The sequence below is a fragment of the Lissotriton helveticus genome, chromosome 8 (assembly GCF_964261635.1).
Source record: "Lissotriton helveticus chromosome 8, aLisHel1.1, whole genome shotgun sequence".
Taxonomy (NCBI): domain Eukaryota; kingdom Metazoa; phylum Chordata; class Amphibia; order Caudata; family Salamandridae; genus Lissotriton; species Lissotriton helveticus.
In genome coordinates this window covers 996,669,176-996,692,272 of record NC_136069.1, presented here as the reverse complement: position 1 = coordinate 996,692,272, position 23,097 = coordinate 996,669,176, and the positions used below count along the sequence as shown (strand labels likewise).

Here is a 23,097-nt window from a genome sequence, read left to right as displayed (position 1 = left end):
AAAGTCTCTAGATTGTAAAGTGGGAAGATAATAAACAGGGAACTAGTTCTTAACAAGAAATAAAGCTACAAGTTTTTCAGATACTCTATGGGTACGTCTACAAGCACTGAAGGAGAATACTGAGTAACAATATTTCTTAGACTAGTGTACAAACAGGAGGATTTCCTAGGTGCACCAATAATTAAGGAGAAGGTCCTGCAGGCAATCTAATGATTGAAGTCAAACAAATTACCAGGTCCAAATGGCATGATATCATGCTTGTACAAAGCAACAAGGCAATTCCATTTGGTAAGAAGACATATATATTTTTTTTATTTGTTTATTGATTTTACAAACATAAAGACATGTATACAGCTTATGCCGTTATCAATATACATATTTTCCAGTACACATGAGCCTTGAGCAATGAAGAATTTCAAAATCCAACAGCTCAAAAAAACAGAAACAAACTAATTCATGTCCTGGTTCTATACACATATGTAACTTACAATCACCATATATCGCCATAGATACATAGTGCATAGATTAATTTGTCATGGGTACAGTTAGAGCTTCACACAATAATATACATCACATCTATAACAAGGAGAGCATGAGTCATCCAACTTCTATCACATTTCCATCAGTTGTACTTTTCTACTGTTTAAAGCCGTTTCAAACGTGTATAACCATCACACATATACCAGTGCAAGGTGGAGGATAACATAAATCTGGTAGGGGATTATATATATACCGTAAGGGAGGTCCCTTCATGCGTCCGCAGCAGGGGAGGTTGCTCTGGCTCGGGACCACTGCAAGAATGGTTCCCAAATATCTTTAGGTCGCGAGGCAGGTGGCATTAGCTCCCAGTAGATGCCCAATTGAGTATGGCCATATGTTAAATCTGTCAGCCATGCATCAAATTTAGGTACCCTTCTCCTACCCCACCTAAGGGCTATTTGTCTCCTGGCGTACAACAGCAAAAGAGCGCGTAGCTTACGGGATTTGGGCTCGGTGCCTTGCACTAGTCCTAGGAGGCCCGATGCTGGGGAGGGGGCATCAGTGCACCCTAATATCTGATTTACTGCCTCATAAACGTCTCTCCAGTAGTCAGCCTGTCTGGGGCAGTCCCAGGCCATGTGCAGGAAGGTAGCTGGCTCAAAACCACACCTCCAGCATCCTGCATTGTCTCGTAGGTGCATTCTATGAAGGCCAACAGGGGTCCTGTAGTATCGATGTAAGAATTTAAAGTGAATCAGGCGCAGTTTATAGTTGGGAGATAATTCCAGCAACTGCTTGCAGCAAAAATCCCATTGCTCCTCTGATAGGTGAGGATCCAGCTCCCTGTTCCACAGTCGTAGGGACTCAGGTTTTATAATCGGGCCTGATTCTGCATAGCGGTGTACAGGCGTGTCACCAGTTTCCGCAGGGAAGCGCGTGCCAAAATGTTCTCCAGGGCGTGCAGCGTCGGGGGGGCCTGAGGAAACCCCACACATAGCGCCTGGCATGCTGTTTTCAATTGGTGATAGGTAAACCTCTCTATAAAGGGCACTTCCCTATCTTCTACTTCGTCAGGTGGGGGCCTGAAAGTATTATCAGCAAATGTTAGCAATTGTGCACCTCCAATTTCCACCACTCCCCCTCCACTTTCTAAACACGGCACCAACGGGTTATGTCGCAGCGGCATAGATGAAGCGTAGAGCAGTGGGAGGCGAGCCCGGCACCTGAGCTCGTGCCACGCCCATCGTAGTGTGTCAGCCGTATCTACATCCACCTTTGGGCGCGGTGCCTTCTTATAGAGCGCCACCTTCAGCGGGGTCGGTGCAACTGCGTCTATTTCGACAGCATCGTGGGGCTGGTAGGGCGTCTGGTATATCCAAAAGTGCAGGAATTGGGCTTGTGCACAGAGCGCGTAGAGGTGCATGTCTGGGACTCCTAAACCTCCCTGTCGCAGCGGCAGGGTCAGGAGATCCCATGACACTCTGGCCTGGCCTCCCGCCCAGACCAAAGAGAGCAAGTGGGAGCGAAGGCATTTAAAAAAGTGTTGTGTCAGTGGGACGGGTACGTTCGTGAATAAGTACAAGAATTTTGGCAAAATGACCATCTTGGCTAGGGCCACTTTCCCGGCAATTGACAATGGCAGCTTAGACCAGATCTTCACCTTACCCTCCAGCCACATTATTGCCCGCCCAAAGTTTAAGTTCCAAATTTCCTGCAGATTCCGACTAAGGAAAGAAAGACATAATTGAGTACTCAGTGAAGGAGCAGAAATGAATATTAAAAGAGCAGAAAGACTACAAAGGTTGAAGCCTTTCAGAGAGATTCTTCTTTTATATTTAGATGCAAGGACTTTCTAAAATATTGTAAGCTCCGCACAGACTAATTACTTGCACAGTTCACTGTACGGGACCAGTCAACGTTTCTAAGGAATAAGCAGGCACATGATATCATTAGAAGGATCATTCACCTTATGGAATAGGTTAAGTTGAAAAATGCTGCTGTAATATTTGTTCCACGGACGACCGAAAAATGATCCAACAGGAAGAGTTGGTCCATCATAACCTTTCCATTTGCGAATGGGTAACCACTACACGTTTGTAGTCTGTAAACTATTAATGTTTTGCAACCACAATTCCGTATGAAAATGCCCCTTCCAAAGATCGAATTGGTATTTGGTCGCAAACCTAAATTGCAAATCAGTAAGGTGTTACTGAATAGCAGTTTGCGTTTCATGCAACCCAAAATGATATTTTGCAGTTGCAGACGGACCAATTATGCAAATCTGCTGGTTTGTAAACCCAAAAACCTTAGTTTATTCGGCTTCTTTCTTTTTACATGTTTTCATTGGTACTTTTAGTATCAGACAGGCTTTGATCATCATTATTCCTTCTGATTTTGTTATGTGCACTTTGTGCTTTAAGTGAGATGGTAAATTGGAGTGGAGAGCTTGGTTTTTGCAAGCCATTTTAAAGAAAATTATTGCCTGAATGCAGTGATATGTTTTTGGGGATAACAGTAATACGGTTGGACTTCGCAGCACCAATGAGAAGTTGTGATGTAACATGAAGGACAGATTTGAGAAAAGCAGTTGTAGATTTGGGAAGGCATGCAAACTGTGCACTTCTTCCTTCGAATTCTGAGAGTATCAATGCTTGCGCTGCTCTTCTGTAGTCAGAAGGAGGGAAGCAGGGTTTGAGTTTCCTCAGAAAATGGAGAAACTATGAAGACTACAGCATGTGATGAGCCATTTTTCAACTGGAGGGAGGGAATCACTGGAGAAAAAGTGTAGCAATTCAGCTTTGGTTAAGTTCAGTTTTAAGGAAGGATGAGCTATTTCATTCTGTTACCTTTTCAAGTACATTTTCTAGGTTTATGTTAGAAGGTTTAGAGTCTGTGAGGCAAAGAGTGTTCTCTCACCATGGTGAAGTAAGATTATGTCCTTATCTTGACTAATTGCGCCAATAATTCCTATGTTAAAAAGTTTAAAAGGTGAGAAAATTGAGCCTTCGGGAATGCTGCAATTGTGGCTGCTTTTTCACTAAGTAAAGCTTTGTCAGTAACTTGAACTCCCTTCCTGAAGGAGATACTGTTTTAATAGCCAAAATGTTTCAAAAGCCACCAAACATTAAGCAGGACGTTATTGGGCATCTCCCTCACCCAGAATCCTTGGGGTTCCATTTTTTGTTCCACTTCTGGAGCAAAACCCAGAATGAATGCATTTCACAACATTATTGTCAGAGATGTGTGCAAGGAGCTGTGATGAGACCTACTTCTCAATGGGTTTTCGTAAGAGAGAAAGCTCACAAACTAGTCTGAAGTTTTTTGTAGGACTCTTGAGTCAAGGTTACTTGAAGATGGAGGAGCTGTCATCATCCAAGGGAAATACATGTCTTTTTTTTCTTATACGCTTCATGCTTCGGTAACCCTTTTCCATGATTTGGTGCAATAATTTGTTTTGATTTTACATAGCGTTATAAAATCAAAAAACACTGTCATATCCGTCCATGACAATTGTAGCAAAACGTGACAATTAAAAAGTAGTCTCAAGGAAATGAACTAAACTTAATAAAATTGAGTAAGGGGGAGAAGGGTACACAATTTTTTTTAAATTTCTTTTTATTAAATAAAATCCACAAAGAAAACATCAGGTGACACAGTACAAAATAATACAGATCAACTGATGACATTCCATACCTACAAAATATACTGCAGCTATCTCAGTTGGCGGATCAAGGGGACGTGCGCTCCTCGGCCTCTTCGGGACCCGTTGGGGGGAGTACAAATGTCCCACCTATTTTTATTTCAGGCCTCCCAGATCTTGCCCCACTTCCCCGGACAACCCCTGGCGGAATATACTTATCTTTCCCTAAAGATACACTAATCCAAGTCCTCCCTCCATTTCTCCACCCGAGGCGGCTGACTAGCTCCCCACAACTGGGCCACATTGCGCTTCGCTATCATGAGCGCCAACTATACACATTGCTTTTTGAATGCGTTAAGGTTGGTTTGCTCCCAGATATTCAGAATACACCTTCGGACTTCCAGCAGCAATTCCATGCCCAGGACCACCTGCAACGTGCTGTGGACCCTCCCCCAAAACCCCTGCACCCTCGTACAATGCCACAGAATATGTGTAAATGGCCCGAGTTCCCCGCATCCCCTCCTGCATTCCCCTCTCCCTGAGAGGCACATGTGGACCAATCGGGGCCCTGTGACATACGACCTGTGCAAGATCTTTAGCTGCACCAATCTAAGCCTCATCGGAATTGCCACAACCCGGCGGGGATGACACCGCTTCTTGCCAGTCCTCTTCATCCAGTTCCAACCCATCCACCTGCTACTGCCTTCTAAGGAATTCTAGTGGGTCTTCCATATTGTATATGAGCTTTTTATATAATAAAGAAACATTTTTCTCGGGAAGATGGCCATCTAACACTCTGTCTTCTAGTGGAGAGGCGTCAGGGAGTGTCGTGTCCCTGGGGATATGCGTAAGCAGTGCATGCAGTACCTGAAGACACCGGAAATATTCACCATCACTCAGGTGATATTGCAGCTTTAGGGAGTCAAACGACAGAATCGTACCGTCCCCCCAAATATCCTTTATGCATGTGATACCAATTAGATCCCATCTGTCAAAGCCTTTCGACTTCCACACACTTTCCAACTTTTCCGAGCTCCATAGTGGGGTGGCGAGTGTAAGCCTTCCTTCCCACTTAAGGTGCCAGTTGGCCGCATGAAACACCTGGACGGCATGTGCCGTGGGTCCTGTGAGGTGGAATCTGCGGGCCCAGCATACAGTGCTTTGGTATAGTCTCCCCTTGGTATCTGCCAACGATCCATAGCGTAGCCGGGGACATTAGGGGCCCCATATATCCCGTGGTTCACTGCCGCTAATTGAGAGGCCCAATAATATTTCTTGAGATCTGGCAGTCCTATGCCCCCCATCGTACCAGAGAAGGGTAAGCTTAGAATACGCTATGCGGGGTTTACCGTCCCAGAGCCTTAAAAAATGATGCAGGAACTGGGTCCATGGCATTCTGTAGAGCATATAAGAACCGGAACAAGGCCAACATTTTAAAGAGTACCGCTCTACCCAAAAGGGAGAGTGGGAGCGCCTTCCAGCGCACCACATCTCCCCTAAATCGTGCCAGAGAGGGGAACAGGTTATTAGTGAAGCGGGCCCTGGGGTCCAGGGTGATATAGATACCGAGGTACCTAAAGCCCGATTGGGCAATTTGTATAGGGCAAGCATTGGGGACGACTGATGGGTCTCCTTTGAGGACGAAAAGAACCGACTTGAAACAATTGATAGCGAAGCCTGAGTACTTCCTAAAAATAGCTAGTACGTCCAAAAAACTGCTCAAGGACCATCTTGGGTTAGTGAGATAAAGCAGGATGTCATCCGCATAGAGTGAGATTTTATCCTCCCACTCAAGAGTCCATCGCATCCCATGTATGGAACGGTCCTGCCGGACCCATGCCGCCAATGGCTCCAGGGCCAAAGCGAAAAGGAGTGGGGATAGGGGGATCCCTGTCTAGTCCCTCTGCTCAGGGGGAAATCGGGGGACTTGCGGTTATTTACCACTACCCGGGCCAGTGGGGCAGAGTACAAAAGGCACACCAAGTCAATAAATTTCGGTCCGAAGCCTAGCTTCTCCAGCACCGTAAAAAGGTAGGGCCATTCAACTCTGTCGAATGCCATGGTAGCATCCAATGACACCAGCAGTGCTGGTTCCTGAATCGTTGGGGCCCGGCACAAGAACCTGTGAAGGCGGCGCAGGTTGAGGGCAGTATTTCGGCGTCGCATAAAGCCCGACTGGTCCGGGTGTACCAAGGTGGTGATGACCTTGGCTAACCTCGTCGCCAGCAACTTCGCCAGGACCTTAGGCTCCACGTTTAAAAGCGAGATGGGCCTATACGATGAACAGCTTACCTTGGGCTTACCCTCCTTGTGAATAACCACAATGTTGGCAATACGCTGATCATACGGAAGTTCCCCCCATCCTTGCTCTCAGTGAACATAGAGCGGAAGAATGGAGCGATTTTATTAGAATTCAGTTTGTAGAGTTCTACAGGAATGCCATCCAGCCCTGAGGCCTTGCCAGAATTTACCCCCCTAATGGCCTGCGCTACCTCGTCGTTAGTAAGCGGGGAGTCCAAATATATACCGTCGTCATCGGAGAGCCGGGGCATTTGGATGTCTCTCTGAATTCACTCCTTCCGAACTATACACCGTAGTAAAGTTGTCTGTAAACCTGTCGGCAATGGCCTGTGGGTCAGTGATCACTTCAGAGTCCTCCCCCTGCAATTCAGGCACTAACCGCGATGCCCGCTCTCTCCTTTTCAACCAAGCAATCAGCTTTCCTGCTTTATCTCCATGTTCATATACCCTAATCAGGGTCTCGCCGCACTGCGCCCTAGCCCCCTCTTTAGCCAAGCTACCAAACTCATCCTGCTTTAATTTAAGATGGTAGAGACCTTCTGGGGTTGCTGTCTGGGATACTTCCCTTTCCAACTTCATCACTGCCTCCTCCACTTTCTCCAACTCGGCCTGTCGCTCCCTCTTTTTCTTTATGATCAAGGATAGGACCTCGCCCAGGACAACCGTTTTGAATCAATCAATCAATCAATGACACTTGTAAAGCGCGCTACATACCCGTAGGGTCTCAAGGCGCTGGGGGGGGGGGGGGGGTGCCGCTACTGCTCGAACAGCCAGGTCTTCAGCTTCCTCCTGAAGGAGAGGTGGTCTTGGGTCAGGCGCAGGTCGGTCGGGAGGGAGTTCCAGGTCTTGGCAGCCAGGTAGGAGAAGGACCTTCCTCCTGTAGTCGCTCTTCGGATGCGGGGGACGGCGGCGAGGGCGTGGTTGGCTGATCGAAGGTGGCGTTTGGGAGCGTAGAAGTTGACTCGGCTGTTGAGGTAGCTCGGGCCTTGGTCGTGTAGGGCTTTGTGTGCGTGGGTGAGGAGTCGGAAGGTGATTCTTTTGCTGACGGGGAGCCAGTGAAGGTCTCTGAGATGTCCGGAGATGTGACTGGTTCGTGGGATGTCGAGGATGAGTCTGGCTGAGGCGTTCTGGATCCGCTGGAGTCTCTTCTGGAGCTTGGCGGTGGTACCGGCGTAGAGGGCGTTGCCGTAGTCCAGTCGGCTGGTGACGAGGGCCTGGGTGACGGTCCTCCTGGTCTCGGTGGGGATCCACCAGAAGATCTTCCGTAGCATGCGTAGGGTGTTGAAGCACGCCGAGGAGACGTTGTTGACTTGCCTGGTCATGGAGAGGGAGGAGTCCAGGATGAAGCCCAGGCTGCGTGCATGGTCTGTCGGTTTGGGTGCGGTGCCCAGGGCGGGAGGCCACCAGGAGTCGTCCCAGGCGGAGGGTGAAGAGCCCAGGATGAGGACCTCCGTCTTGTCCGAGTTCAGTTTCAGGCGGCTGGTCGTCATCCACTCGGCTACCTCCTTCATCCCTTCGTGCAGGTTGGCTCTGGCGGCGGCGGGGTCGTTGGTCAGGGAGAGGATCAGCTGGGTGTCGTCGGCGTAGGAGATTATGCTGAGGTTGTGTTTGCGTACGATGGCCGCGAGGGGGCTTTTGAACGCCTCCCACAAGGTTTTGCGCCGAATCCACTGTGCCCTGGTTGTCCTGGAAGTACCTGTCCATGGCTTTGACTATATCTCTCTTGATGGTGGGGTCCCTTAGAGCCAAGGGTTGATGGGAGTGATCCTGCCTGCGGTGACCCGGTCGAATTCTAGCTGTAACCAGACCAAGGAGTGGTCAGAAATGTCCCTCCTCAGATGCCGCACCTCCTGGACAGCACATGCCTGGGCGGCCGGAACTAAGATGAAGTTTATCCTAAACATACTGTGGTGTGCGGATGACACATGCGTATACTGCACGCCACTCTGATTCAGCGCCCGCCAACTATCCACTAACCCCGTTGTATCCAAGTAGTCAGGGAGCCACCTCTGCGCCGGTTGCAGTAGTCCAGCCGGGTGCCGATCCGTTTCTCCGTCAACCACCGCATTAAAATCTCGTCCCATGACCAGGGTGCCCAGAGGCAGAGTTAGAAAAATAACGCCCAGGTCCCGAAATGTATTGGTCTGTTGACCTGATGGGACATAGATGGAAACAAAAGTAGCAGTCTTCCCCTTCCATTGGCCCTAAATGCTAACATATCTGTCCCGCCGATCGTACCACGTTGCTTGAATGATCAGGGGAAAATAATTTTTAAGTAAAATGCCGACCCCCCCTCGACCCAGACGTGAACCCCGCATGTGCTACCAACTTGTAGCCCTCCCTATGTAGGGCCATGCACCTATTCCCGATAAGATGTGTCTCCTGCAATAGCACCACGTCTGGGGAGTGACGCCTGATGAACGTACTAACCATCCCCCCTCTTGATTTTATCGCCCAACCATTTCACATTCCAGCTAAGCACTTTGATCCCCGATCCCCTCCCACTATTCGGCATTAGACTGGTATAGAAGAATCACATTTCCTGCACTGTTTCCTGATGTTGCAAACATAAAACAAAAACCAAACAAACCCACTAACAGCGTGACCCTGAACACCCGGAGCCCCGCCAACCCTGAGCCCCACCCCCCTCCCTGCACCCCTGCTCGCAGCCTTCGCCCATCCCCAAATGGCAGTGAGCCTGTCGCCCCACACACTAACTCTACGAACTAACTAAAGGTAGTAACGAGGAGGAGAATCGGTGTCCCGCACCCCCCTGGCTCCCCAGCAAACATTAACACCCAAACTCGGAGTAGCCCACACACCTCACATTGTTCCTATGCTAAACAGCATAATAAACATCCATGGGTCAAGCCCCACTACATGACGGTCCACAATAGTCCCACAGTTCCATCTGCCTCCTTCCTTCGTGCTGTTTGCCTTCTCCCTCACGATCGTGCCCCTCTGGCGCGGCCGGGGAACGGTTGTCAATCCAGTCCAATACCACCTCCGGATGTCGAAGAACCAGGCCCTCCCCTCGGCCTCCACTCTTAAGCGTGCCGGGAACATCTTTGCATACTTCAAGCCTTTGTCCCTACGTTTCTTCTTCACTACTAGGCAACTTTGACGTTGTTTCTGAACAAGTTGCGTGAAGTCAGGTAAGAAGGAGAGAGTGGCATTATTTTACCGGAGGGGGCCCCCCGAGCGGGCCACCTGTAGTATAACATCTCTGTCCCTGAAGTTCAAGACCCTCGCGATCATCAGGCGAGGTGGCGCCCCAGACCTGGGCCGACCCCCTGGCACCCTGTGTGGCCGCTCAGTAAAGAAGTTACCCAGTCCCTTGGGCTTGAGGTAGTTCAGGATGATATCCTCAACGAACAGGTCTGGGGCCAGGCTCTCAGCTCTCTTCGGGACCCCAAGGATGTGGATATTATTGCGTCGGGCTCTCCCCTCGAAATCATCCAACTTCTTGCCAGTCAGGGCCCGGGAGGCCTTGAGGTCACACACTTCCTGCTGGAGCAGCGCCACATCGTCGATCAAGCTGGACGTCTTTATGTCTAACGATTTTACCTTTTCGCTCGCTTTCGTAAGATCCGCCCGAATGAGGTTGACCTCGATCGTGACCGTGTCCAGTTTATTGTCCAAAGACTCCATTTTCTGTCCCAGCGACGACTGGACACCTTCTATGGCTGCCATCAGGTCCAGTAGCGTCAGCTCCGCCGGCGGTCCAGAAGATTCACCACCCGCCGACTGGACCCGTTTCAGGTCTATAGACGAGCCTTTAGGCAAGGTGTAGTGATCCAGTTTATTGGATTGAATCTGTTTCGTCCCTCTGGAGGACCTGGGCAGATGCTTGTTGGTATCCGGTTTGGTCGCCATCTGAAACTCTGCTAGACAGGCGCGTCCACTCCCCGGCTCCGCGCAGATGCGTGGGGACCCAGCCTGAGCCAACCACACTCGTTTACAATGTCCACCCCTCCAATACCTGATGCCATAGATCGGGTCGGGCCGAAGATGCAAAGCTCCCCAGGAGATAAGACAACGCGTGGTCCCGGAGAGGCAGTGCCGAGGGTGTAGGTCAGAATCAAGCCGGCCAACTCACTTCCCGTAACGGGCCGGGCAACCTGGGAGCCACACAGCACACCCAGGCGTCACCAAAAGGCCAATAGGTCAGAGGCCCAGTTAGACCCCACACGGGAGGTCACGACACAGGCGGGGGAGGGGCGTCTCCACAAGTCGGCCTCAGCGGTGGCGGCAACACGATGGAAGGACAGTCCAGGAGGCACGCCGCAGGAGAACCACTCCGCACTGCCGTTAAGCCCCCAGAGTACAGTATGGACGGCTCACAGTGCCCGCTTCATCCGCAGAGCGGGACAATCACCACACAGGCCCACAGCAGGATGAACCGCCGGTCAACGGCGTGGCAGCGCTCCTCAAGTCTCTTGCGCAGTCTCTCAGCCATGGCCGTTCCTCCTCAGGCACTCACGCCGCAGGACCGCTAATGCAGCAACGTTAACCCCAGGCCTAGACACCTCCAAGGGTAGAACCGCCACCTCCGCTCCCGTCCCTGGGGGAACCCCCAGAGCATCCCGGGGTCGGCAGCCTTGATAAGCACGCTGCGGCACCACCATATGCCAGATCCACATGGCCAGTCCAAATGCCCACAAGTGGGTTAAGCCGGGAACACACACCCCCAATGCCCCGATGCCCCCCCACTACCTAAGCCGTAGTCTCACCACAGCTGCCTCAGGCTTCCGCAGCACAGGATAGCTCAAGCGCAGTCCGGAGGACGCACCCGAGGAGGTGGGGACCACCAACAAGGCACCTCCGCCAGTTCACAGCGCCGCCCCCGCTCTCAATGGATCGACACACCGTTGTCTGTCTCCGGCGGGCCGTACCGGCAACTTTCGGCTCACGGCCCCGCTGTTTATCCCCTCCACCACAGCCAACGGGCACACGCTAGCCCCCGGTCTCGGCCACCTTCTAGGCTGCAACTGTCGGGTGGTGTATCTCTGGACCCCGATGTCGTAGCGGGGCCAGAATCACCATCGGGAGCTCTGCCGCACGTCAGGCGGTGGGCTCCGACGCCAGGATAATGTGCAGGATTATAGAGCCGGAGGGCAGGTAACGCGGAGCTGAGGTCCTAAGCGGCCTTCTTGCTCAATGCGTAGCTCCTCCAGGGTACACAATTTAAAGGGCCAGGTTGGGAGAATGCAAGGGAAGGGAGAAGTGAGTGATAACAGTTGAAACAGGTGAGGCACACAATATAGCTAATTAAGTGTGACAAAAAAGTTAAATACTTTCAATTATACTAGGAGAATTTTATAGGTACATTTTTAAGTATTTACACCAATTTTATGAACTGCTTTTTACCAAGTAATTTGTAAGAAATAATTTCCAGATAAGTGGTCATTCAGCCAGTTATAATTTCATAATTTGTAAATAATGTGCATTGTGATATACAGATTATGTTCAGGGGAATCTTTAAGATCTCCTTTGTCTTTCTCCAGGAAGACGTTGGCTATATTGTTGCCAACAGCAGTAATGTTGGGGATAGTGATTTATAGTATACAATTATAGGATACAATGTCACAATGCCTTCTGGTTTGGAAGAGATCTCAGTGAGTTTGCTGCTTTTTTGAACTCGTTATAAAATGACTTTGCTTTAGTAAACACAGCTAAGCCTTTATGAATGGGTTTTCTTTTTTTCAAAGAACAAAAAAAAATAAATTTGTCTGCCCCAGGTCATCCATTTCACCTCCAAATATACAGTGTATCACTGCAATTAATAACATAATCAAATAAAAAGTTAGCAAGTTCCATTTAAAATGGTGTAGTTGAATAGTTAGTGGAACAAGTGCTGTATAAACATCTAACAAATGTATGCGTTGTGACACATCTTGCACACTTCAGTAAAACCCATAATATTGTTTCCATAGGTCCCAAACCTTTTTAAATTTCTTGGGGCACAGTCTCCCAATAGAGACCCCTCTATCAGATGCCATCCACAAATGTATATCAGAACACCAGGGTTTTACTTAGGGGACATCGAGACACCTAAGAATCTGGCAATATCCTTCCTCACCACTACATGGCCAACGTCCAACAGTAGATTATTGTATTTTGGTGGCACACAAAATTTCCCACACCCCTAACTGCACCACCCTGAGATACAGAGGGGCAGGACGTTGGTGACCCTATTTAGAATGCCCAGAATATCTGAATCTTGGTGCATATCCATATTGTAGGAAAGTGCCTCTTTTTGCATAGTTAGCCCATACTTTTTGCCGGATGCCCGATGTGATTTTAAAGTGTAAGTGCACTGGATCCCTGCTAACCAGGGTCCCAGTGCTAGGTCTCGTTCCCAAAACCGTGTAGCACAATTGGCACAACTTCAGCTACCCCTGTACGTGGTACTCTGGTACCTGGGGCACGGGTAATGAAGAGGTACCAATGGGATTACGGTACAAAAGGGGGTGGTGATGGACGGAGCATCTGAACCAATCAAACACTCACACCCAGTCAAAAGATCTGGGTTTGATCCATCACCGTTCTTTAGCCCACTCTGCCACCCCAGTTCAGAAATGGCTATATGCAAATCAGTCTGACCATGTGCCTCATGGGAACAGTCCAGCCCGAACTGCCAAGCCATGCCTTCCCTGGACCGGAAACAAGCTTCCGAGGACTGGTTTCTGGCATTACAGCCGTCTTCAGCCCAGCTTGCTTGAAATAACGGCCTGGGTGAACACAAATGAGATTTTCGACAGGGCAGAAGCACTATGGACCAGTGCCTTAACTTATACTAATTAATGAGTAAATACACCATAGTAAAAAAAAGGTTCTTTACAAATGGCTTTTATGGATCTGGTGAACAGATCAAAGCTGTGGACCATTTTACTTGATAGGGGTCTTGATCCTCCTTTGGTTCATTTTTTGGCAGATTTGCATAGGGATCACTCAGCGTCAGGGTAACCCAGGATGGTAAATGCACCAGGCACTTTAAATCGGGCAGAGGTGTCCGCCAGGGATGCATATTTCCCCTACTACTTTTTACTGTATATATTAATACCCTAGACAAAACTTTAGACCAGGCCAGTTTGGACATTTCGCGTGTAGGAGAAAGGACTATTTCAGTTCTCCTATACGCGGACAATGCTGTCCTATTAGCCCGTGCTGCCCTGGGTCTTCAGAGGCTTTTTGATGCGTTTGGGGCCTATATGAAGTCTCTGGACTTGACAGTAAACATTAATAACATGTCATGTCAATGGGCCAAAAAAACAGAAAAATATATACGTTCTTTTGTAACAGAATAGAGGTGTACAGGGTGGCCTCTTTTACACACCTGGGGGTCCTATTTGACAATAGATGCTCCTGGGTCCCTCAAGAAAAGGCTAAAAAGCATGCAGTTGTAAGATCAATGTCAAGCTTATTAGGGTTCGTGCAGCGTTTGGGAGCAAGGCCTCTGGAAGCCATGCTTAGCATGTATACATCCAAATGTTTGGCTATTGCAATTTACGGGTCAGCCATTTGGGGATATAAACAGCTGGCTGGGGTTCAGAATACAGAAAACAGATTTTTACGTTTTCTTCTGTCTGTACCTCAATCAACCCCTACCTTTGTTATCCATCAGGAAGTGGGGTTGGGTTATGTGTCTGACCTGTTGAGAATAGCTCCATTGATATGTTGGCTTAAAACCTGGCTCAACCCAGATTTATCGCTGAATCACTTAATTATGAGGGACTGTGTCACTTTGGATAAAGCCAGCAGTATTCCATGGCTATTCTATGTTAAGTCTATGCTTTTGAAACTGGGGCGCCCTGAACTTGGTAATGCTCCTGAAAGGATTAAAAAGGAGGATGTGCAATGGGTTAAGTTACAATTCACGAACATTCTGATAACGAGTAGCGAGTAGCACTACAAAGCTATTTTTGAAAAAGGTCTGGTTCACAAAGAAGTGGTCTGTAACTTTGGCAGGGTACATGGGATTGACTGAATCAACAGAAAGATGGAATTCACAGTAGGCACATCATTAGGCCTCTAGACAGACTGAGTCAGAGATGATCCATTTATTTAGATGGTTGAAAGCAGCGCAATAAGACTGACACTTGTATGATAGCTAGATGCTGATGCTTTTATTTAACTATACTTTGGCCTAGATAATTTAAGTGTATACCCGCTATCCAGAGCATGGCCATCTTACAAGGGACACAGGTTTAACAAGCAAGGTTATTTGTAAAGCAATGCTATATGTTGTGCTGCAATTTGTTGGATAAGTATGTTATCCAAGTCTAGAATTTTTTAATTCATTAAGCTAAGGAAAAAAGGTATCTATAATAAAACAAAATCACTGCAACATTTTAATTGCTTTAGTGTTATGTCCACTTCTCTTGGAGTGGGACGAAGTGCCCCTTAGATGATTCAAATTTCAAAACCAATCTTCATGCCCATGCATCCCAGTGTGACTTGAGGACAAACCAACTGATAAGGTACTGGGAAATAGTCAAAGTCAACAATATAAGATAAGAAGCTAATTTCAACTCTCACAAGCGATTCTATTGAATAGCCATTGATTAGATACTACCAAGAGTCAGTTTCTGTATCATGTATTGACTAATGCAAACAAATAAATAATGAGATAAAACCTCCAAGCATTTCCCCTCACAGTCAACACAATTACTTCACTTCTTTGTAAGAGCAAAGTCAGCCATTGTTACTCAAAGCATTTATCGTGTCAATGTTTTTAGTACTGCACTATACATACTAAATGTAAGTATGTTTCCTAAAGCTCCAAAGATTTTGCACATGACATGTGCATCATACTAATTTTTATACATTTTTGAATCTACAAGAACTTGGTGTTAGGATGCTACGTACTGCAGGTTCCTTTACTTAAGTTTATTTCAGAAGTAATAACTCCAGTTCTTCCTTCTTTGTCTTTTTACTTTGACCAAATCACCAACAGACAATGTCACTTCTTTCACAGCATATTTCTGATCATAGCATTTTTCATATTGTTCCGGGGCGTAGTCTTAGCACATTCCATCACTTCCCTGAGCATTGGAATGTGATGACAAGCGCACACACACAATCCAACAATTAGCATCACAAATCTCAAAGATCACTAATGCAAAGCATTTGAAACACATTATAATACTTTATTAACCTAAATTATTTTAGGAAAACTAAATAATACCTGAGGATGGCATATCTGCAAGCCCTTCAGTTTTGCTTCTTCCATCCACACCGAATTGGGTGGCAAAACACGACTCCGAAAACTTACAGTTCTGTACGAATGAAGTCGTTTAATTAGTATGACTATTAAAATCCTTAATGTTATCTGAATGACATTATAAATAAGTTGTCACTAAAAGCTATTACAAAAAGTTCAAAGTTGCTATAGAATGTCAGTAAATTATCCTAGTATCAATCATCAACACCCTGAGAAGTTAGTTTCATATCATGACGTATGACATTAAAATTAATATTAAAATGACAACAAAAATGATTAGCTTACCATTGAACTGTAGTTCACACTCACAAATCCGCAAAAATATATTTTAATAAAGGGCATACAAATGATTCATCAAACAATGTAGCTTATGTTGAACAACATTTTTAACAACCGTCATCTTTGGTGAGCCTTTGCTTTTTGACCTATAAAGAAAACCTATATATATTCACTGCAGTATTTTTTGCTGAATCAGCCTGAATTTAAAATTTACATCAACATTTAGTTGTGTAGTACAATGGCCTTCTCAGGATTCCGATTATACTTTTGAACAGCTTTCTGTACCATCTTTCTGTACCGTTTAATAATAAATAATTCAAAATGCCTCAGCAATGTTTCTTAGTAGAGTGGTTGTAAATCTACTGAGAAATATGAAGAAATATAGAAGAAGGGGAGCAGCAGCACTGGAACAGAACAAGGCGAGGGAGTAGTTAATAAGACCTTTACTTTGAAGAGGAAGATTTTCATTTTGATTGTAAATAGAATGAAGACTTGACAAAAGGGTGTTTTACATGAGGAGACAAAACAAGAAGAAACATTTTGTGAATAGAAGTAAACTTTTGTACAGTCTTTAGTGGAGAATGGATACATACTTCAACTATAGAGCCTTCCTTTAATGAAGAAAGCTATCTCCAGGATAACATATAGTTCACGCTATTGATGAAAGAGGATGATGTTGTGAAATGAAAAATGGCACTCCTATAGCGAAAGAGGCAATGGTATCTAGAAATGTAGAACAAGTTATTGCAGAAGAGGTACAGGGAAGGCATAGTCAGTGCACCTATACAAATGGAACTGTGGCAGTGTGTGTAGTATTTAACAGCAATCCATTGATATACTAAGAATATTTCTACATATCTTTCCTAGGTGAAGTTTAAACCATAAAAAAAGTACTTTACTAGGATTGGATCCTTCCAAGGTTAAAAAGCATATAAATTTGGAGGAACACCCACTATCTTGTTTATCAAAGAAAGTGTGCCAAAACACCTTTCATCATTTCAGGATGTAACCTGTACAGCTCTGAACAATGCAAACTTTAGTTAGGATGCTTTATTATGGGAAAACTCATGCTTTATGTTTAGGAGAAATGAATAGAGCACTTTTGCATGGTATTGTGGCAGAGGTAGAAAAAGTGTGTGATGATGCACAGTTTCATTTCTTTTGTCCAGAACAGGACTCTATGGAAAATGAATAGTTGATAACAGGAGGAGTTGCAGAACAGGACACAGGTATTATAGCTGATAGCTTTGAAAAAAATGTAACAAAATATGTGGAAAAAAAAATAATATATTGATTGAAACAATTTTTTGCTGAAAAATATATAAATATATATATATATATATTCACTGAAAAAACTATAGGTTTCACACCAGTTATAGTCAGCTGGAAATTTTACTCGCATAAAACCATTGAAATTCCAACGTTATAGTTAGTTGGACTCACTATAACTTGCGCTTGCAATGCACTGCTGATGACGTCACATATTACATCACTCATGACATGGTCAGTGACATCAGTCATGACATCACTGATGACACCATCCAGTGAATGTGTGTCTTTTTAAAAAACTAAATATGTGTTATATATGTATATGTAAAAGTTGATGGAAGAATAAATGTTTAAATAAGTGTTTACATGGATGTTTTTGAAAAACAAATTGATTGGTTAACTGGTTTATTAAGTGTATCTTAGTGAATACATATATTAGAGAGTAATGTTTAAATATTCAAATATATGTATTAGTGTTTCACTTTGTGTATAAGTGCCTGCATGGGTTGGTGAGTTGCTACATGTGTATGTATATGGGTTATTAGATGTTTTTCTTAGTATCAGTATGAGTGTTTGTATGGTTTGGTGGGGGTATTACTTAGCACATAGATGCATGAATGACTGACTCTCCGTTGTATGTGTTTTGAAGACAGCATATGTGCAGGACTGTATGGGAGGATGAGTGTGTATATGTGTGTGTTAGTGAGTGAATGACTGTCTCACTAGTGTGTTTATCAGTAACTACATATGTTTTAATCTAGTATATGTGAAGATTGATGTATATAAGTGAGTATATGTGAGAGCGAGGAATTGTAAGAGTTCCTGTTTAAATTAGTATGTGTTTCTATAAGTGATTGTTTAAGAGAGTAAGTATGTGTAAGTTTCCTTAGAAGTAAAGTGGTAGTGTGTGTATAGCTGTATATGCAAATAAATGGATGTTCAATAGTTTATTTGCATGTGTGAGTATGTGCGAGAGTATCTTTAGGATGACTGTCGGTGTGTAAGAGGATGTATAGGTGTATCACTTCATATGAAGAGTGAGTATATGTATGAGTGACTATATAGAACTGTTGGTGAATGAGTGCATGAGTATATAGATGGTGGAATAATTGAATTGGTTGTTGTAACTGGTATGGCTATCTCCATTTTTTTGAAAATGTTAGTTTTTATTTTTGAATATGTGTTGCAAGGGTTACATTTCAGTGAAAGGAGGTCTGTCACTCTGTCACAAGGATGGTGTCATCAGTGATATCATGAGTGATGTCACTGACCATGTCATGAGTGATGTAATATGTGACGTCATCAGCAGCGCATTGCACGCGCAAGTTATAGTGAGTCCAACTAACTATAACGTGGGAATTTCAATGGTTTTATGCGAGTAAAATTTCCAGCTGACTATAACTGGTGTGAAACCTATAGTTTTTTCAGTGAATTTCAAAGGTTTTTTAAATGCTAATTCCTAACTATAACTGGTGTGTAACCTATGTTTTTTTCAGTGAATATATATATATATATATATATATATATATATATATATATATAATTTCTATGGCAAAATGAAACCCCTCATTTTGTTCCTTTTCAAATAAATGTATTAAGTGTTACCACTTTATTCCAATCAAGATGACTTCAGGTGTGCCATACTTTTGTCATAAGTAAGCCTTGCGAATTCACTGAAAAAACCATAGGTTTCAGGCCTTATATAGTTAGGAATTAGCATTTAAAAAACCTTTGAAATTCACTGAAAAAAACATAGGTTTCAGGCCTTATATAGTTAGGAATTAGCATTTAAAAAAACCTTGCAAATTCACTGAAAAAAACATAGGTTTCAGGCCTTATATAGTTAGGAATTAGCATTTAAAAAACCTTGCAAATTCACTGAAAAAACCATAGGTTTCAGGCCTTATATAGTTAGGAATTAGCATTTAAAAAACCTTGCAAATTCACTGAAAAAACCATAGGTTTCAGGCCTTATATAGTTAGGAATTAGCATTTAAAAAACCTTTGAAATTCACTGAAAAAACATAGGTTTCAGGAGTTATATAGTTAGGAATTAGCTTTTAAAAAACCTTTGAAATTCACTCAAAAAACTATAAGTTTTAGTGGTGTTATAGTTAGCTGGACATTTTACTCATACAAAACCATTGAAATTGCTCCTATATAGTTAGTTGTACTAACTATATTTCGCGCACCCGCAATCCACTGCTGATGATGTCACATATTAGATCATTCATGACATGGTCAGTGACATCACTGATGACATCTCAAATGACATCACTGATGACATCATCCACGTGACAATCACATACACCTTTTCATACACTATTACAATTTTTCATCACTCTTTGTAAAATACAGAGTAGCATATTTAAATCCATTGTCACAGCAATACAAGTATTTAAAAATCCACTCAGTGATTCATAGATGTATACACACATCTAATCACTTACCTATGGATTCACTCATACATGCTGTCAATGAACAATAGAACACTATCAAAAATACTTATACATCTATATCGACATTAAACAACAGCACGCATCCTATTCACATATGAAGTCATCCTACTCACTTATGCAAACAATGGATCATGCTTACATGTTTACTTAGCAAAACACTTATACAAACACCACTTCTTCTATTCATTTAGATAGTAAGTCATACTTAGTGAATTATAAAATCATTATTACAAGTATACAGTTATCCATACAGTCACTCACACAATCATTGTGTCTTATGTATACTTATTTATATACAACAACTGACACATACACTGCCTTTTATTTTTCTAGTTTGTTGGACCTGTACCATTGAGAAATATATTTGCTCATCACCACACCCATAAAGATATTCACTCACCCAAACAACTGTTAGAACATGTAGTTTTAACTTCATATATCTACTGAATAAACTATTCACACATCTTTGGACAGTCACACACCCCCCACCGAACCACACACACTTTCACACTCCCATACAAATACTCAGTTAACTAATCAATAACTAATATAGACTTTCACATAGCTAGTAACCAACTGTAGAATCAGTTTACACAACAACTGACAAGGTGATACAGATATTCACACAGTTTAGTCACTATCCACTATATTTAGTGAGACATTATAAATTGGTCAAGTAAACAGTCAATTACACTGCTACTAAATCCTCCATCCAAATATTTATTTATATATATCCACTTATTCTTCAATGCAAATTGCTATATATATAATGCATATTTAAATAACGAAGCAAACCACATTCACTGGATGATGTCATCAGTGATGTCATTTGAGATGTCATCAGTGATGTCACTGACCATGTCATGAATGATCTAATATGTGACATCCTCAGCAGTGGATTGCGGGTGCGCGAAATATAGTTAGTACAACTAACTATATAGGAGCAATTTCAATGGTTTTGTATGAGTAAAATGTCCAGCTAACTATAACACCACTAAAACTTATAGTTTTTTGAGTGAATATATATATATATATATATATATATATATATATATATATATATATATATATATATATATATACCTACTGGCGGTCGCCAGTAGGTAGTTATAGTTAGGATTGTTTTCCATAGGGAAATCGTAACATTCTATTGGGAATAACTTAGGCGCCGGTTGAGGAATCTGCCTGAAATTTTCCTCAACTTTGCCTCACGGCGCTCCGGTCCTTCCCTAAAAGTTTGGGGGGGGGATCCGTCAAGCGGGGGCCGAGATAAAAGGGGGGTCCCAAAACGTGTTTTCCCCATGTTAATTTCCATAGGGCGGTCGGACTCACTTTTAGCTCGAACGGCTGAATGGATTTTCACCAAACTTGGCAAAATTGTAGGGACTGGTAGCCCGATGTGCCTTTGCTATGTCTCAAGATATGTACTCCAGAGGATTTTGAGTAATTTAGGTTCAAAAAAATATATATATCTATAGCCGCGCCCCTGGACGCGCACCGGGGAGCGCTCCGGGCGCTCACGCGACTTGCGCACGGAAAGCTGATTGGCTCTCGGGTGTCTGTAAACATTCCAAACAGTCCGGAGCGGCCGCCATCTTGTGTCTCGGTAGGATCGAGACACAAGAGGTGGCAAAAACAAAGGGGGAAATAACCAAAAGGGGGCAGCGTAGACCCCCCTGACCCCCTAGGTTTGATGTTGGGGCCATAAAAGGGTCCCGCGGGTGAAATTATTATTTTTTTTTTCAATTTTCGCGGGGGGAGCGCCCGGTACGCGCACCGGGGAGCGTACCAGGGAGCGTACTTTGGTGAAAAATAGTGAAAATAATAGTGTAAAATAATCATTTTGAGTGATTACAGGTAGGGTAGCTCTGAAAAGAGCTTTTGGGTTCTGTGGCTGTTTTAGGTACCTACAATTACGTCCCACACACACCCACACGCACACAACACCACACGCCCACACCCACACACTCCCCACACACACCTCACACACGCACACCTCCACCCACACCCAAACACCCCACACCGACCTTACATATCCACACCCACACCCACAACATCCCACACACCCACACTCACCCCAATCTCTCTGTGTTCATCCTGTAGCTCTCTTTCTCTTAACATTACTCTCTTTGTGTTCTTCCCTCATGCTAACTCCTTCATAAAAAATAAAAAAAATCAATTTTTTGGGGGGGCGCGCTCCGGTACGCATACCCTAAGAAAAAAAAATTGACAGAGATTCATTAAAAATATAGGTTTCTTTTTATAAATAAAAGGTAGTTCTAAAAAGAACTGTTTTTTTCTTCTTTTTGTTGTTTTATATTTTTTTTAATGTTTTTTTGAACATTTTGTACTTTTTTTGGCTTTTCAAAACAGTTTTATATTTTTTTTGTATTTTTTATGGGGAGAAACAAAAAAAAGGGAATTGAAAATGGCTCAACTGGAGCAAAAACCAAAAAATGGAAAAAATTACTTTTCGTTGGGGCAATTGTGATTGTCACCAGCAAGGACGACGAGCTTTACGCTCTTTTCACCATAGGAGATGAGCTTGCCACATTCAATACATGTGATTCTAAATTTTGCTAATCGAGGTTGAATACAAGGCATCATCTCCGTTGTTTCTGGTCCCGATGGAGTGGGTTGCTTTCTTTTGGAGGTGGTCCTTGAATACTGGGGGAGGTTACTGGCCAGTTCCCTGATCTCTGCAGCAGAGTAGTTGTTAGGATGCTTCCGGGTCATATGTCGAATCATGGTATTATTACCAAAGGAATATTTTTTGTTTGGATTGCCCCTTGAGAGTTCCATGCCACAGATTCGACAAGTTACCTTGGCCGCATTAACTTTTTTCTTGCCCTCTAGGAGTGAAAAAAACTCCCATACAATGTGTGGCCTTGGCTTGTATGGGGTATTTTCTTCAGGCAGCCATGTTCTCCCCTCCTCCTCTTCCTCTTCCTCCTCCTCGTCTTCCTGACCACCAATGTACTGTTGTGGTGGTCCTCTTGGTGGTGGTGGAGGTGGTGGTGGTGCAGATGCTCCAGCTGTTGCAGCTACAGTAGCCATTTGAAAGTACAAAATAATTCTCTCTATTGCTGAAACAGGTCTTCCTCAGTCAAAGGACAAAGTCAGAATAAGGAAAAAAGGTGGGGTCTTTCATCATTTGGAAAAAACAAACTGTCCTGAACCAATGAGAAGTGTTATTTTCAGGTCTTATGACCCGGGCTTTACTCATTTGGAAACCAAAACTGTTCTGAACAAATAGAAAGTGTTATTTTCAGGTCACATGACCCGACGCGCTTACGCTACGCGCCCCGGGGCGCGCCCGTAGTCGCGCTCCGGGGCGCGGGCGCATAGCATAAGCGCGTCAAGATGTTGTGCGATCGTATGCGCTCGCGTGCTTCCGGGTGCGCTTTCGCTGTGCATCATATGACGCATCACGCGTCTACGCG

At 44.4% G+C, this 23,097-nt stretch overlaps 1 protein-coding gene across 2 annotated transcripts in view; it reads right to left on the bottom strand.

Moving 5' to 3' along the window:
* ACOT9 (acyl-CoA thioesterase 9) overlaps positions 1 to 23,097 on the bottom strand; it is a 597,782-nt gene that overhangs the window by 251,460 nt on the left and 323,225 nt on the right. For both annotated transcript variants that reach the window (XM_078657838.1, XM_078657840.1), the window contains one exon: positions 15,612 to 15,702. In XM_078657838.1, the coding sequence (XP_078513964.1) occupies positions 15,612 to 15,702 (91 nt within the window). The remainder of the gene's footprint in view (positions 1 to 15,611; positions 15,703 to 23,097) is intronic.